This window comes from Antennarius striatus, chromosome 10 (assembly GCF_040054535.1).
Source record: "Antennarius striatus isolate MH-2024 chromosome 10, ASM4005453v1, whole genome shotgun sequence".
In the NCBI taxonomy this organism is placed as follows: Eukaryota; Metazoa; Chordata; class Actinopteri; order Lophiiformes; family Antennariidae; genus Antennarius; species Antennarius striatus.
In genome coordinates, this window is record NC_090785.1 from 11,023,943 (window position 1) to 11,040,840 (window position 16,898).

General features: G+C 43.0%; 4 protein-coding genes across 10 annotated transcripts in view; all 4 read right to left on the bottom strand.

Moving 5' to 3' along the window:
- Positions 1-16,898, bottom strand: part of LOC137602779 (protocadherin gamma-A2-like) — a 208,616-nt gene that overhangs the window by 71,185 nt on the left and 120,533 nt on the right. Inside the window, exon 1 of one of the 7 annotated variants that reach the window (XM_068325812.1) lies at positions 9,478-11,871. The exons of 4 other annotated variants lie outside the window; for them this stretch is intronic. In XM_068325812.1, coding sequence (XP_068181913.1) covers positions 9,478-11,862 — 2,385 coding nt within the window. In that variant the 5' untranslated portion in view covers positions 11,863-11,871. Of the gene's footprint in view, positions 1-410; positions 2,858-9,477; positions 11,872-16,898 lie in introns of those variants that run through there. 2 more of the 7 variants (XM_068325806.1, XM_068325798.1) reach the window with 2 other exon arrangements.
- On the bottom strand, positions 3,251-5,667 carry LOC137603133 (protocadherin beta-4-like). The gene is made up of 2 exons (XM_068326371.1): positions 5,296-5,667; positions 3,251-4,035 (listed from the first exon to the last, which is right to left on the bottom strand). Exons 1-2 carry the CDS (start codon positions 5,651-5,653, stop codon positions 3,251-3,253), a joined length of 1,143 nt encoding a protein of 380 aa, XP_068182472.1. The 5' UTR covers positions 5,654-5,667.
- On the bottom strand, positions 5,878-8,905 carry LOC137603134 (protocadherin gamma-A7-like). The gene is made up of 3 exons (XM_068326372.1): positions 8,463-8,905; positions 6,392-7,175; positions 5,878-5,916 (listed from the first exon to the last, which is right to left on the bottom strand). The coding sequence occupies exons 1-3, from the start codon at positions 8,774-8,776 to the stop codon at positions 5,878-5,880; spliced, it is 1,137 nt and encodes a 378-aa protein (XP_068182473.1). The 5' UTR covers positions 8,777-8,905.
- On the bottom strand, positions 13,461-16,344 carry LOC137602987 (protocadherin beta-16-like). Its single transcript, XM_068326143.1, has one exon. The coding sequence runs from the start codon at positions 15,982-15,984 to the stop codon at positions 13,588-13,590; it is 2,397 nt and encodes a 798-aa protein (XP_068182244.1). The 5' UTR covers positions 15,985-16,344; the 3' UTR covers positions 13,461-13,587.

Below are 16,898 nucleotides of genomic sequence, written 5' to 3' on the forward strand. Positions count from 1 at the left end.
ACCTCTCCCTTCTGATCTCACAGAGGATGTCCTAGAATTTATGTTTTGTATGAGCTCTAACAACGAGACGCTGGTCAACAGCGTCCCGCTGAGTTGACTACACGAAACTACATGAGTTAATATCTGTCTAATAAATAAAGCATCTGCAAGGAAGGAAGTGTTGCAGCAATTGTAATATAAATAATAAATAGTGAACAAATTAAAAAAAAATTGCTTAAAAGGGAAAACACCGTATACCGGCCAAGAACTGAGGAAATATTCTGCTTCATTAACTAGAAATAGAAAAAGGAACTCCAACACTTGAAAGAGGAAAAACACATGTTCGCTCGCTGTCCAAGGTACTGAAACCACAAGTGAGCTGAGAAAAATAAAACGACTGAGAGTCACTATAAGAAATGCAAATTTCTAACCTCTATAGGAGAGTCTGGTTCGTCCAGGATGCTCTTCTCACTCTGTATCCGCTGCATCGTCCCTGTAGAACTGGGATCCATTATCAACACGTTCTGACCAGCAGCTCTGCCGAACTTACAGTCACTCTTTCTGGAGTCAGTCGTCCTGCACACCTCGTAATTGTACACGTGTGGGAGAGTCCCTGTCCCCACAGTGTCTGAGTAACGTGGTGGATAATATGGAATGACAGGGAGACTGGAGTGATACAGGATGCGAGACTGTCTCCACCTGTAGATTTTCACCGAGATAATCACCACCAAAGACGTGATGAAGAGGAAGGAAACTACAGCCAAAGCCAACACCAAGTAAAAAGTCAGGTTGTCATTGTACTCCTTGTCGTGTGGAAAGTCAGTGAACTCCGACAGCACTTCAGGGAAGCTGTCCGCCACCACCACGTTAACAATGACTGTAGCTGAACGAGAGGGCTGTCCGTTGTCCTCCACTATAACAGTCAGTCTTTGTTTCACAGCATCTTTATCAGACACTTGGCGGATGCTTCTGATTTCTCCATTCTGTGAGCCCACTTCAAACAGCGCCCTGTCTGTGGCTTTCTGCAGTTTATAGGAGAGCCAGGCATTCTGTCCAGAGTCCACATCAACAGCCACCACTTTGGTCACCAGATAGCCCACATCTGCTGAACGAGGCACCATTTCAGCCACCAGAGAGCCTCCAGTCTGGACTGGGTACAGAACCTGAGGAGGGTTGTCGTTCTGGTCCTGGATCACTATTTTCACACTCACGTTACTACTGAGAGGAGGGGAGCCTCCATCCTGCGCTCTGACGCGGAAGTGGAAATCTCTGATCTGCTCGTAGTCAAAAGAGCGCACTGCATGGATGACTCCACTGTCAGCACTGACGGACACATATGAGGAGACTGGCACTCCGTTAACAGAGGAGTCCTCCAGGATGTAAGAAACACGGGCATTCTGGTTCCAGTCAGCGTCTCTAGCTTTCACCGTGAATACAGAGAGACCTGGTGTGTTGTTTTCTACAATGTAGGCCTCATATGAGCTCCTCTCAAAGACAGGCGCGTTATCATTGACGTCAGAGATCTGCAAGGTGAGAGTGACGCTGCTGGAGAGGGAGGGTACTCCCTCATCAGAACAGCTCACGGTGATGTTATACTGTGACGTGACTTCTCTATCCAAAGCCGTCTCTGTAACTAAACTATAAAATCCGCTCATCGTGTTTTGAATTTTAAACGGAATTTCATCATTCATGTCACACTTAACCTCTCCATTCCTTTCAGAGTCCGGATCATTCACGCTTAGCATAGCGATAACAGTATTCTCTGGAGAGTCTTCTAAAATGCTGTGTGATTGAGAAAGTATTTTCAACTGTGGGCTATTGTCATTAACATCTATAATATCAATTAGGATTTTACTAGAATCAGAGAGTCCTCCACTGTCTGTGGCTTCAATATCAATTTGGAAGAGCTTCGCTTTTTCATAATCAATTTCACCGATCAAGATAACCTCTCCGGATTTTCTATTTATTTGAAATAGTTCGTTTATTCGACGCACAGTATTTGATATCGTGTATGTTATTTCTCCGTTAATGCCTTTATCTCTATCAGTCGCATTAACAGTTGTAACACTGGTTCCTCTCGGTGCATTTTCGTTTATTTTTGCCTTGTATACCGTCTTCGTGAATACGGGTGCGTTGTCGTTTGCGTCTAACACGTTAACAGTGATCCGCATTGTTCCCGTCATTCGCGGCTGTCCTCCATCTACCGCTGTTAATAACAACGATATCTGCTCCTGATGTTCTCTGTCTAGAGGCTTCTGTAAAACCATTTCTACTTTTTTGCTGCCGTCTGCTTGGTTCTCTAGTTTCAAAGCAAAGTTGTTTTCTGGAGAGAGAGAATAGCCTTGGAGATCGTTTGTGCCAATGTCAGCGTCCATTGCTTTCTCCAGCACAAATTTAGAACCGACAATGGCCGATTCGCTAATTTCAAAGCGTTTTTTGCTCGATACAAAAATCGGGGCGTTGTCGTTTATGTCAGCGATTTCTACTGTAATACGAAACATTTCTATCGGGTTTTCCACAAGCATCTGTAAATGTAAAGCACAGGGTGTTGTCTCTCCACATAGCGTTTCTCTGTCTATTCTATCCTTGATAAGGAGGACGCCCCTCTCTCGATTCAGTTCGACATATTCTACACTGTCTCCTGAATGAATGCGCGCTTTTCCTAATTTCAGTCTTTTAACATCTAAACCCAAATCTTGAGCTAAATTGCAGACCAATGAACCTTTTTCCATTTCCTCAGGAATAGAATAACTGACCTGCCCGAGTACGGAGGAAACAAATAGGACGAAGAACAACGGCAGCATTTCACGTCTCCATTTTACGTCGGTGTACTCCATTATGGCTTTAATAAATCAGTAATCCATATGAAAAAAAGGCAAAATCCTCAACCAAGGAAAGGATCAACAATACTGCTTAGTGTCAATGTCCGTGTACATTTCCATTTAAAAAACGAAGGGGCGTTCAATGTCTCTTTTATTGTCTGCGACGTCACAATCTATGGGGGTGGAATAGTTACCAGCCCTATCGAAGACTGCCACACTCTGGCCAATATCGGCCCTTTATGCTCGTTACTGCAAACAGCAAATGTTTTAAGAAAACAAATGAGACATATGATTTTAATATTCTGAAAAGATTTAATATTATTACAACTATTGTATTTGATATAAAAATGAAATACTAAACACTATTTGTGCCAAACGAAACACACAGTTGAAATATAGACAATTATATGATAATTAAAAAAAAGAACAACAACAACAACAACTCAATATTAAGTACGAAGGTTTCTAACCTCTAGAGGAGAGTCTGGTTCATCCAGGATGCTCTTCTCACTCTGTATCCGCTGCATCGTCCCTGTAGAACTGGGATCCATTATCAACACGTTCTGACCAGCAGCTCTGCCGAACTTACAGTCACTCTTTCTGGAGTCAGTCGTCCTGCACACCTCGTAATTGTACACGTGTGGGAGAGTCCCTGTCCCCACAGTGTCTGAGTAACGTGGTGGATAATATGGAATGACAGGGAGACTGGAGTGATACAGGATGCGAGACTGTCTCCACCTGTAGATTTTCACCGAGATAATCACCACCAAAGACGTGATGAAGAGGAAGGAAACTACAGCCAAAGCCAACACCAAGTAAAAAGTCAGGTTGTCATTGTACTCCTTGTCGTGTGGAAAGTCAGTGAACTCCGACAGCACTTCAGGGAAGCTGTCCGCCACCACCACGTTAACAATGACTGTAGCTGAACGAGAGGGCTGTCCGTTGTCCTCCACTATAACAGTCAGTCTTTGTTTCACAGCATCTTTATCAGACACTTGGCGGATGCTTCTGATTTCTCCATTCTGTGAGCCCACTTCAAACAGCGCCCTGTCTGTGGCTTTCTGCAGTTTATAGGAGAGCCAGGCATTCTGTCCAGAGTCCACATCAACAGCCACCACTTTGGTCACCAGATAGCCCACATCTGCTGAACGAGGCACCATTTCAGCCACCAGAGAGCCTCCAGTCTGGACTGGGTACAGAACCTGAGGAGGGTTGTCGTTCTGGTCCTGGATCACTACTTTCACACTCACGTTACTACTGAGAGGAGGGGAGCCTCCATCCTGCGCTCTGACGCGGAAGTGGAAATCTCTGATCTGCTCGTAGTCAAAAGAGCGCACTGCATGGATGACTCCACTGTCAGCACTGACGGACACATATGAGGAGACTGGCACTCCGTTAACAGAGGAGTCCTCCAGGATGTAAGAAACACGGGCATTCTGGTTCCAGTCAGCGTCTCTAGCTTTCACCGTGAATACAGAGAGACCTGGTGTGTTGTTTTCTACAATGTAGGCCTCATATGAGCTCCTCTCAAAGACAGGCGCGTTATCATTGACGTCAGAGATCTGCAAGGTGAGAGTGACGCTGCTGGAGAGGGAGGGTACTCCCTCATCAGAACAGCTCACTGTGATGTTATACTCAGAGGATCTCTCTCTGTCTAAATCACTGTCTGTTACTAAACTGTAGAAATCAGTTGATGAAGCTGTAATAGTAAATGGTATGTTGCTATTTATGACACAATTAGCTTGACCATTACTACCTGAATCTGCGTCAGAGACGCTGAACATAACTATGACTGTGTTTTGAGCAGCATTTTCTGGTACTGAATCAGACTTTGATAGGATATTGATTGTTGGAATATTGTCATTCATATCAATAACATCCACAATTATTTTACTAGAATCAGAAAGACCACCACTATCTTTTGCCTCGATATCAATTTGATAAGACTTAGATTGTTCGTAGTCAACTGTTCCAATTAATATTACATCGCCATTTTTGTTGATTGTAAATATATCAGACACGCTGTCCATGGTGTTGGACACTACATAATAAACTTCCCCGTTAGTTCCTGTGTCAGAGTCGGTAGCACTGACTGTAGTCAAAACTGTTCCCTTTGGAGAGTTTTCCGCTATGACTGCTTTATAAATCGACTGAATAAAAACGGGGGCGTTGTCATTTACGTCAAGCACCGTCACATAAATCTTAACTGTACCAGACATCTGAGGCTCACCTCCATCTACAGCGGTTAACAGCAATGATATTTGTTCTTCTTTCTCTCGATCTAAAGGTTTATGTAAGACCATTTCAACCTTGTTATTTCCATCCGCATGATTTTGTCTTTTCAGTGAAAAATTATCTGTCGGCGTCAAGCTGTAATTTTTCAGTCCATTTGCGCCAATGTCTGCGTCGACCGCCCTTTCTAACACAAATTTGGAACCTGTAACAGCGGATTCGCTAATTTCAAAACGCCTCTCGTTGTTTTTAAAACTGGGACTGTTGTCGTTGATATCGGTAATCTCAATTGTTATCCGGTAAAGCTCCATTGGATTTTCGAGAATAATCTGTAAATGCAAAGCGCAAGGCGTCGTCTGTCGGCAGAGTGACTCTCTGTCTATTCTTTCTTTAACAAGGAGGAGACCTCTATCTTTGTTCAGCTCGACGTATTCTGCGCTGTCGCCTGTAAATAGGCGTGCTTTACCAGACTTCAGCCTCTTCACATCTAAACCAATATCTCGGGCTATGTTACCCACTATAGAGCCCTTCGCCATTTCCTCCGGAATAGAGTAGCTGACTTGACCCAGAAGAGAACGAATAGACAGGATCGAGAGGAAAAGCAGTACTTGCCGTCTCATTGTTCTATCCACGGTTCTCGTTGCGCCACAAAAATGTGTTAAAATTTGATTCACAGTGAAAATAGTCCCACAGGAAATGAAATATATATAAAAAATGTATTGATATGATCCACAAGTTATGAACAGAGTCTATCAATACAACGTATTCGTCGACGCCGAAATCAGAGTGCAAACAATGCGTCCTTTCCTTTCCTCTCTCTGTGATAACTACGTGGTGAACGAAGCTATACAGCAGTTGCTGTCCTCCTCTGCAACACGTTGACCTACAGCGGCCCATGGAGTACAGTGACTGATATTGCAAGGTGAAATAACACTGAATTTTAAAAAGCATGATAAATACACAATAAATGTCAAACAAGGGAAATTACTAAACTAAAATTATGCACGAGAATAAAGAGGCAAAAACCTCCCATGCATCAAATAAAAGGAAACTATAATTTAAAAAAAAACTGTGTTATGATAAAGAAAACTTCATCAAATCTCTGTGACATGGAATTAAATACAAGTGAGAACATGTGCCACTGTCTCTGCATGAGGTTCCGACAGCGAACAGACATGATCTATATGCATTTAGCTTTTAGAATTAAAAACAAACAAACCAAAAACCAACGAATAATTCTAAATTTTGTTTATGTCAGATTGCTGTTGAATGTAACTGTTGCATGAGCTTATTGTTCCAGGTTTATGAAATGCAAAGGGATGAAATGTTGTGATCATTGAATTTCTTGAATTTCTAACCTCTATAGGAGAGTCTGGTTCATCCAGGATGCTCTTCTCACTCTGTATCCGCTGCATCGTCCCTGTAGAACTGGGATCCATTATCAACACGTTCTGACCAGCAGCTCTGCCGAACTTACAGTCACTCTTTCTGGAGTCAGTCGTCCTGCACACCTCGTAATTGTACACGTGTGGGAGAGTCCCTGTCCCCACAGTGTCTGAGTAACGTGGTGGATAATATGGAATGACAGGGAGACTGGAGTGATACAGGATGCGAGACTGTCTCCACCTGTAGATTTTCACCGAGATAATCACCACCAAAGACGTGATGAAGAGGAAGGAAACTACAGCCAAAGCCAACACCAAGTAAAAAGTCAGGTTGTCATTGTACTCCTTGTCGTGTGGAAAGTCAGTGAACTCCGACAGCACTTCAGGGAAGCTGTCCGCCACCACCACGTTAACAATGACTGTAGCTGAACGAGAGGGCTGTCCGTTGTCCTCCACTATAACAGTCAGTCTTTGTTTCACAGCATCTTTATCAGACACTTGGCGGATGCTTCTGATTTCTCCATTCTGTGAGCCCACTTCAAACAGCGCCCTGTCTGTGGCTTTCTGCAGTTTATAGGAGAGCCAGGCATTCTGTCCAGAGTCCACATCAACAGCCACCACTTTGGTCACCAGATAGCCCACATCTGCTGAACGAGGCACCATTTCAGCCACCAGAGAGCCTCCAGTCTGGACTGGGTACAGAACCTGAGGAGGGTTGTCGTTCTGGTCCTGGATCACTATTTTCACACTCACGTTACTACTGAGAGGAGGGGAGCCTCCATCCTGCGCTCTGACGCGGAAGTGGAAATCTCTGATCTGCTCGTAGTCAAAAGAGCGCACTGCATGGATGACTCCACTGTCAGCACTGACGGACACATATGAGGAGACTGGCACTCCGTTAACAGATGAGTCCTCCAGGATGTAAGAAACACGGGCATTCTGGTTCCAGTCAGCGTCTCTAGCTTTCACCGTGAATACAGAGAGACCTGGTGTGTTGTTTTCTACAATGTAGGCCTCATATGAGCTCCTCTCAAAGACAGGCGCGTTATCATTGACGTCAGAGATCTGCAAGGTGAGAGTGACGCTGCTGGAGAGGGAGGGTACTCCCTCATCAGAACAGCTCACTGTGATGTTATACTCAGAGGATCTCTCTCTGTCTAAATCACTGTCTGTCAGGATGCTGTAAAAACCATTTGATGTGTTTTCTATTATAAAAGGTCCAGTATCACTCAAAAAACACTGAACCACTCCATTAAAATCTGAGTCAGCATCATGCACATTCATTACAGCAACAACTGTTTGATAAATCGAATCTTCGGGTATAGACTGAGTAGTTGACATCAAATCTATGATAGGCGTATTGTCATTCACATCAATTACGTCAAATAGAATTGTACTCGAGTCACTGAGCCCGCCTTGGTCTCTGGCTTCAATATTTAACTGATAATGTTTGGATGTTTCATAATCTATTTTACCAATTAGACGTATTTCTCCACTTGTAGCGTGTATTTCAAATAATTCCGATATTGCATCTGTATCGCTAGAAATAGAGTATGATAATAAACTATTAACACCATTATCAATATCAGTGGCTGTTACAGTCATTAACGATGTTCCCTTTTCAGCATTTTCTAATATGCTACCTTTGTATGTTGCTTTTGTGAAAACCGGAGCGTTGTCATTCGCGTCTAATACGGTGACGTGAATCTGCGCCGTCCCTGAAAGCTGAGGTTCACCGCCGTCAGCCGCTGTTAGTGTGAGCACCAATCGCTCTTGTGTCTCACGATCGAGAGGTTTCTCCAGAACCATTTCTATTTTTTTCTCCCCACCTGTCTTATCGTTGATCTTTAAAACAAAATTGTCGGTGGGGTTGAGTGAATAGCTCTTAAGACCGTTCATACCTACGTCATAATCTACCGCTTTCTCTAATATGAATCTGGCTCCCCTGGCAGCAGATTCGCTGATCTCAAACACCATATTTTTCATTTTGAATACAGGGGCGTTGTCATTTATATCTGTTATCTCCACCGTGACACGAAAGAACTCGATGGGCTTTTCTAAAATCATCTGAAAATGTAAAGCACAAGCAGTGGTCTGTTTGCATATCGTCTCTCTGTCTATTCTCTCTTTGATGAGGAGGAGTCCATTGTCTTTATTTAACTCGATGTACTCAGCGCTGTTTCCTATGTGTAAACGAGCTTTTCCTGTTCTCAAGCGCTTTAAATCCAAACCTAAATCTTGTGCTATGTTACCGACCACAGAGCCTTTTGACAATTCTTCTGGAACGGAATAACTGACCTGTCCAAGCACGGAACAGAGCGAAATCGTCGAAAGAAACAATAGTACTTGCCGTTTCATTGCTTTGTTAGATGAAGCTGTGCAATAACAACGAATCAAAGAAAAATAGCGGTAATCCACAAAACGGATGACTCAGGATGAAGGAAATATAAGGCAAATGTCGGTAAAATACTTCCAATTGCCTTACTATACTCGGTGCTCTCGTTAACCCGGACTGTGCATTGTATCGAAATTGCGTCTTATAAATCTGGATGATCTAGGAGGTGCTGTTGAAATCTGCAGCAAACCTACCAGACACTGGCCAACAGCGTCGCTAAGAGTACAGTCAACGAAACTGCACGTCTATAACAAAAAAAATAAATTAAAAAAATCCATGTAGATCAGTGTTAGGAAGCGGTCAGTCAGAGATAGAAAGGATGTGATTTTAAAGGAGCAATGTAAAACCAGTCCATGTAAAATAAGGTAGATGGATGATGTAAATATTCAGAAGAAACATTTGAAGAATAAAAAATGAGAATAAATTATGAAGAAAACAGAAAAAAGAGAACACACACTTTTAGATTTAAGAAGGAAGGAGAAATTAAATAATCACGAAGCTCCTATTCTAACATCACCAAGGGAGGGTCAGTCGAGCGCTGTCTGTGGTGCTGAAAATAAATTCATTCACTCTTAAGGGCATCTGCCACAGAGGTTTTCCCACATCACAGATTCAATTATAACTTTCGAAAATAACTGTATTTTTTTCTCACGAAAAGCCTCACCTCCAGAGGAGAGTCTGGTTCATCCAGGATGCTCTTCTCACTCTGTATCCGCTGCATCGTCCCTGTAGAACTGGGATCCATTATCAACACATTCTGACTAGCAGCTCTGCCGAATTTACAGTCACTCTTTCTGGAGTCAGTCGTCCTGCACACCTCGTAATTGTACACGTGTGGGAGAGTCCCTGTCCCCAAAGTGTCTGAGTAACGTGGTGGATAATATGGAATGACAGGGAGACTGGAGTGATACAGGGTGCGAGACTGTCTCCACCTGTAGATTTTCACCGAGATAATCACCACCAAAGACGTGATGAAGAGGAAGGAAACTACAGCCAAAGCCAACACCAAGTAAAAAGTCAGGTTGTCATTGTACTCCTTGTCGTGTGGAAAGTCAGTGAACTCCGACAGCACTTCAGGGAAGCTGTCCGCCACCACCACGTTAACAATGACTGTAGCTGAACGAGAGGGCTGTCCGTTGTCCTCCACTATAACAGTCAGTCTTTGTTTCACAGCATCTTTATCAGACACTTGGCGGATGCTTCTGATTTCTCCATTCTGTGAGCCCACTTCAAACAGCGCCCTGTCTGTGGCTTTCTGCAGTTTATAGGAGAGCCAGGCATTCTGTCCAGAGTCCACATCAACAGCCACCACTTTGGTCACCAGATAGCCCACATCTGCTGAACGAGGCACCATTTCAGCCACCAGAGAGCCTCCAGTCTGGACTGGGTACAGAACCTGAGGAGGGTTGTCGTTCTGGTCCTGGATCACTATTTTCACACTCACGTTACTACTGAGTGGAGGGGAGCCTCCATCCTGCGCTCTGACGCGGAAGTGGAAATCTCTGATCTGCTCGTAGTCAAAAGAGCGCACTGCATGGATGACTCCACTGTCAGCACTGACGGACACATATGAGGAGACTGGCACTCCGTTAACAGAGGAGTCCTCCAGGATGTAAGAAACACGGGCATTCTGGTTCCAGTCAGCGTCTCTAGCTTTCACCGTGAATACAGAGAGACCTGGTGTGTTGTTTTCTACAATGTAGGCCTCATATGAGCTCCTCTCAAAGACAGGCGCGTTATCATTGACGTCAGAGATCTGGAGGGTGAGAGTGACGCTGCTGGAGAGGGAGGGTACTCCCTCATCAGAACAGCTCACGGTGATGTTATACTCAGAGGATCTCTCTCTGTCTAAATCGCTGTCTGTTACTAGGTTGTAGAAATTATTTGATGTTTGCTTCAGCGTGAAAGGAATATGTTCATTGATTATACAGTTAACTTTGCCGTTTTCTTCAGAATCAAAGTCCTGAACATTAACCATTGTGACAACCGTTGCTGGTTTCGAATTCTCGGGAATGACATTAGATTGAGACATTATATTAATAACTGCCTTGTTATCGTTAATGTCCAGCACTTCTACCGTAATCTTACAAGAGTCCGTCAGTCCGCCTTCATCACTGGCTTGCACGTGTATTTGATATAAACGTGCTTTTTCAAAATCAAGGCTATTTTTCAGAATTAAATTCCCGTTTAATTTGTTAATCTCAAACACGTCACGTACCTCTGCAACTGTGTTGGATATAGAATAAGTAATCTTGGAATTTGATCCTTTGTCTGAATCGGAGGCGCTGACCGTTGTTATAATCGTGCCTTTTGCTGAGTCTTCTGATACTGTAGCTTTATAAGCACTCTTCGTAAAAATGGGTGCATTGTCATTGGAATCTAACACTCTTACATGTATCTGAGCTGTACCCGTCAGGCTTGGCTCCCCTCCATCCACTGCAGTTAACACTAAATAAATGTCCTCTTGTTGTTCTCTGTCGAGGGATTTTTGCAATACCATTTCTACTATATTTTCTCCATCGGGCTGATCTTTTATTTTCAGCACAAAATTTTCTGTTTTTGAGAGAAAATACCCCTGAAGACCATTAATGCCAACATCTGCATCCATTGCTCTCTCTAACAAGAATCTGGCTCCAACTACAGCAGATTCACTTATTTTGAAATTCATTTCAGATTTTTCAAATACCGGAACATTGTCATTTATGTCTGTGATCTCGACGACAACGGAGTACAACTCCATGGGATGTTCTAAAATAACCTGAAAATGCAAAGCGCAGGGCGTCGTCTGTCCACAGAGTCTCTCTCTGTCTATTTTCTCTTTGATAAGGAGGACTCCCCGTTCTCTGTTCAGTTCGATGTACTCTGCGCTGTCTCCCGTGAAAATCCGAGCTTTGCCTAATACCAGTCTTTTTCTGTCCAGACCTAAATCCTGGGCAATGTTACCGATTAAAGATCCTTTTCCCATTTCCTCAGGAATGGAGTAAGTGACCTGTCCGACCGCCGATGTGAGAAACATGACTGAGATGAACAATAGCACTTGCCGTCTCATTGTTCTGTCTGGTATGTCCATGAAAGAGAGAAACCCGCTGCAGTTCTTCATCCTCGGTAACAAATCCGAAATATATCTTCAGGTCGATACAGAAAATCCGCGTAATGAACGAGTAACAGTAAACGTAATCGGTCGTGTGGAAATGTTGGTCTCTCCCCTTGTTTTGTTCGATATGACTGTTTCTCCGATGTGAGAGAAAGAAGACGGTGATGTACAGCAGAACCCTGCCCTATTTATCACAGACTGGTCAACAGCGGCCCTAAGAGTTTGATAAAATGTACTACACAAATATGTACAAGCAGAAAATGTCGAGACACTTCACCCGGTAGAGGAACCAGCTGCCTGTCAGCTGTACTCACAACCAGTTTTCAGTAGCTGACACTGAACCAGAGTAATATTTTAAAAGGTCATTACGAAGGTGCACACAGTGAGAAAATGATCATATTCTTAACATGCAATTGTTGTCTGTAAACACGCAAAATAACATAAAGGTTGGAAGTTGTGCAAATTGGATGTTAGAGCACCCTGAGACAGCGAAAACAAGAGTAGAAGCTACAGACGTCGTCGGTAATAGACAATTAATAATCTAGAGTTTCTTGTAATTACAAATCAAACATGTAAAAAAATGTAATTTGTAAAGAGATTGTCAGATCTCATATGGGTTCCCTACATTAGTGGTCCCCAAACCCCGGGCAGCGGACCGGTACCGGTCCGTGTGTCATTTGGTACCGGGCCGCACAGAAAGAAAAAAGAATTCATATTATTTCCGTTTTATTTATTTCGGAGTCTGAAAGATGTTTTATTTTGAACAGGTACGTCTGTGCGGAATGACGCAATGACGAATGCCTGCGTCCGTCCCGCCTGACAGGTCTCGGTCACGTGACAGGCTACCAGCCCACACGGTGAAGACCCCACAGCCGCGCCAGTGTTCCGAATTAAAGTCAAGGCAGATTATCCTGAGATCCCCCAAAAAGTATCGAAAAACCCTGCTTCCATTTCCAACCTCCTGTTTTTGTGAGGCGGGACTTTCTGCAGTGACCGTAAAGAAAACCAAACTACGGAGCAGACCGGACGCCCGGAACACACTTCAGGTGTCATTGTCTCCAGTTACCCCTAGATCAGCGGTCCCCAACCACTAATTGTCATTATTCTAATTATTATTATTTGATTGACTTGTTCACCCTTTTATTGGAAATTATAAGTATTTCTCCTACATTGAATGCGCTGATTGTGGGTAGCTATATTTCAAAATAAATCTCATCAGTGCAGTCACTTCAATCAAGTTTTTAATATAATTATTTCTTACAATTATTTCGTTCACAGAGATGTTGATTATCAATTTATGAAAATAAAGTTGTTTATTGTCTATTTATGTCTGCATTTTACATGAAACCACTGTGGATGATTTAATATTAGACTACAGCTGTCCTAGCGTCATTAACGATTATTGAGCAAATGAAGGCTGGTCTGTGAAAATAATGTCTTAGATGAAACCGGTCCGTGGCAAAAAAAAAAGGTTGGGGACTACTGCCCAATGATTCAAATATATGGACGTCGTGAAAACTAAAAACATAAAAGTTTCTGTTTCTTCCTCTTATTTGTCAAATCATGAAGGAAAAACAAAGTTGAGGATTTGTTTGATATAAAGACAAATATGGGAAATTAAAATTTTAATTATTTTGATTAATGCAAAACTTTCTCGACACCGTGTTCAAACTTAAAATGTTACATTCTAACCTCGATAGGAGAGTCTGGTTCATCCAGGATGCTCTTCTCACTCTGTATCCGCTGCATCGTCCCTGTAGAACCGGGATCCATTATCAACACGTTCTGACCAGCAGCTCTGCCGAACTTACAGTCACTCTTTCTGGAGTCAGTCGTCCTGCACACCTCGTAATTGTACACGTGTGGGAGAGTCCCTGTCCCCACAGTGTCTGAGTAACGTGGTGGATAATATGGAATGACAGGGAGACTGGAGTGATACAGGATGCGAGACTGTCTCCACCTGTAGATTTTCACCGAGATAATCACCACCAAAGACGTGATGAAGAGGAAGGAAACTACAGCCAAAGCCAACACCAAGTAAAAAGTCAGGTTGTCATTGTACTCCTTGTCGTGTGGAAAGTCAGTGAACTCCGACAGCACTTCAGGGAAGCTGTCCGCCACCACCACGTTAACAATGACTGTAGCTGAACGAGAGGGCTGTCCGTTGTCCTCCACTATAACAGTCAGTCTTTGTTTCACAGCATCTTTATCAGACACTTGGCGGATGCTTCTGATTTCTCCATTCTGTGAGCCCACTTCAAACAGCGCCCTGTCTGTGGCTTTCTGCAGTTTATAGGAGAGCCAGGCATTCTGTCCAGAGTCCACATCAACAGCCACCACTTTGGTCACCAGATAGCCCACATCTGCTGAACGAGGCACCATTTCAGCCACCAGAGAGCCTCCAGTCTGGACTGGGTACAGAACCTGAGGAGGGTTGTCGTTCTGGTCCTGGATCACTATTTTCACACTCACGTTACTACTGAGTGGAGGGGAGCCTCCATCCTGCGCTCTGACGCGGAAGTGGAAATCTCTGATCTGCTCGTAGTCAAAAGAGCGCACTGCATGGATGACTCCACTGTCAGCACTGACGGACACATAAGAGGAGACTGGCACTCCGTTAACAGAGGAGTCCTCCAGGATGTAAGAAACACGGGCATTCTGGTTCCAGTCAGCGTCTCTAGCTTTCACCGTGAATACAGAGAGACCTGGTGTGTTGTTTTCTACAATGTAGGCCTCATATGAGCTCCTCTCAAAGACAGGCGCGTTATCATTGACGTCAGAGATCTGCAAGGTGAGAGTGACGCTGCTGGAGAGGGAGGGTACTCCCTCATCAGAACAGCTCACGGTGATGTTATACTCAGAGGATCTCTCTCTGTCTAAATCACTGTCTGTTACTAGACTATAAAAATTATTTGTAGATGCTTTTAGAGTGAAAGGAATATTTTCGCTGATGAAACATTTAACATTTCCATTTTCTCCTGAGTCCCTGTCCTCAATATTTATCATTGTAACCACTGTATTGAGTTTTGCATTTTCTGATATCACATTTGATTTAGACATGATGTTAATTTCGGGCTCGTTATCATTTACATCCGTCACATCAACAATTAATTTACACGAATCAGTCAGTCCTCCATCATCACTGGCAAGTAAATTTATTTCGTAATTTCGGGACTCTTCAAAGTTTAGATTTCCAATTAAAGTAACCTGACCGTTATCTTCATTTACCTCAAACACTTTCAAGACGTCATCTAATGTGTTTGTGATTGAATATTTAATTCTACCATTTGAACCATGATCTGCGTCTGAGGCTTTAACAGTGGAAACAACGGTACCTTTAGGTGAATTCTCAGTAACTGTAGCTTTGTATATGGGCTGTGTGAAAACGGGAGCATTATCATTAGCATCTAAAACTGTGATGACGATCAGCATTGTTCCTGACATCTGCGGCTCTCCTCCATCTACAGCCGTCAACACGAGAGATATCTGCTCCTCCTTCTCTCTGTCTAAAGGTTTCTGCAGCACCATCTCCACGATTTTATTCCCGTCAGCTTTATTTTGTAGTTTCAGAGCAAAATTATCGGTAGGTTTTAATTCGTACCTTTGAAGATCGTTATTTCCTACATCGAGATCCACAGCCCGTTTTAATACAAATATGGCACCCAGAGTCGCTGACTCACTGATCTTAAATTTCATTTCACTCTTTTCAAATGTTGGTGCGTTATCATTGACATCTGTGATCTGGACGGTAACAGAGTAAAATTCCATCGGATTCTCCAAAATGATCTGAAAGTGTAAAGCACACGGCGTCGTCCGTCTACAGAGCGCCTCTCTGTCGATTCTCTCCTTCACAAGGAGGACTCCTCTTTCTCTGTTCAGCTCCATGTATTCGTCGTTGTCTCGGGAATAAATTCGAGCTTTCCCAGACGACAGGCGTTTGGGTTGTAAACCTAAATCATGCGCAATATTTCCGACTAAAGATCCTTTAGTCATTTCCTCTGGAATCGTGTAGCTGATTTGTCCGTGAACGGAGCCGATGAAGAGGAGAGAGATAAAGAGCAGTACTTGCCTCGTCATTGTTCGCTCCAAATTATCTCCGTGCGAGTCAGAGAATTAATATCCAACAAAAATATCAATATTTCCAGTACAAGAGCTTAGTTTTTCGCATCTGTTATCCAAATTCGGGAATTCAGGTCTGAATATCCAATATTTCTCATCAAATATCTCCACTGTTCGTGTGTCCGTGCTTTTCCTTCGTGGTCTTTCTTTATTATGTCGATCTTACTAGGAGGTGCAGCAACAACAATACAGTCAACCGAAGACACTCTGGTCAACAGCGGCCCTAAGAGTTCATATTAGACAACTGCAGGAAACCAACATGAATTAAATCTGTGTTCAGAACACTGTCATCAGTTCTGAATTCAGTTATTTTGATCTAAAACACAGAAGGAAATTAAATTCGTCCTGTATTGTATGTACATTATGTTAAGTTCTATGGGTGCACGAAGTTACGTTGGGCATGGGATTATATGTTCAAGATGTGTTAATGTGAAACCTCATTTATCGTAAGACATTTATAAAAATGTTTTTACTCACGCCGAGTGACTCGCTACACGTTTACAACTGCAATTAAAATCATCTTGTAAATCTAATGTAAACTTAATCTGTGTTAGTTTAGAGAGGGGTCATTCAGGTATTAGTAGGATGATTTGTTTTGATGAGGAAAACTAACTTTATGTTACATGATTTGTGTGACGTCATGTCAGTGGACGAGTATGGCAACCATCGAATGAATGATGATGACATTAAATGACCTCTATAGATATTAAACGTACTTCAGCTTGATTTCAATATTGTATAGCAGCAAAATTTAAACCAACCTGGTGAAACGTAAATGACGAAGAGACAACAAAAACCAGCTTTAGTACAACAGGATCAAAACGCTGCACTCGTTGAAAGTGGGAAGATTTTTCTTGCGCTGTCCATAGTGC

Coding starts and splice junctions, on each gene's coding strand:
- LOC137602987 (XM_068326143.1), bottom strand. CDS start 15,984: ATGACGAGGCAAGTACTGCTCTTTATCTCTCTCCTCTTCATCGGCTCC.
- LOC137603133 (XM_068326371.1), bottom strand. CDS start 5,653: ATGAGACGGCAAGTACTGCTTTTCCTCTCGATCCTGTCTATTCGTTCT. Junction 4,036..5,295: donor TACCGATATCAACGACAACA/GTCCCAGTTTTA, acceptor GTGTGAAAGTAG/TGATCCAGGACCAGAACGAC.
- LOC137603134 (XM_068326372.1), bottom strand. CDS start 8,776: ATGAAACGGCAAGTACTATTGTTTCTTTCGACGATTTCGCTCTGTTCC. Junction 7,176..8,462: donor ATTTTAGAAAAGCCCATCGA/GTTCTTTCGTGT, acceptor TCCTCTCAGTAG/TAACGTGAGTGTGAAAATAG. Junction 5,917..6,391: donor AACCAGACTCTCCTATAGAG/GTTAGAAATTCA, acceptor GGGCCGCTGTAG/GTCAACGTGTTGCAGAGGAG.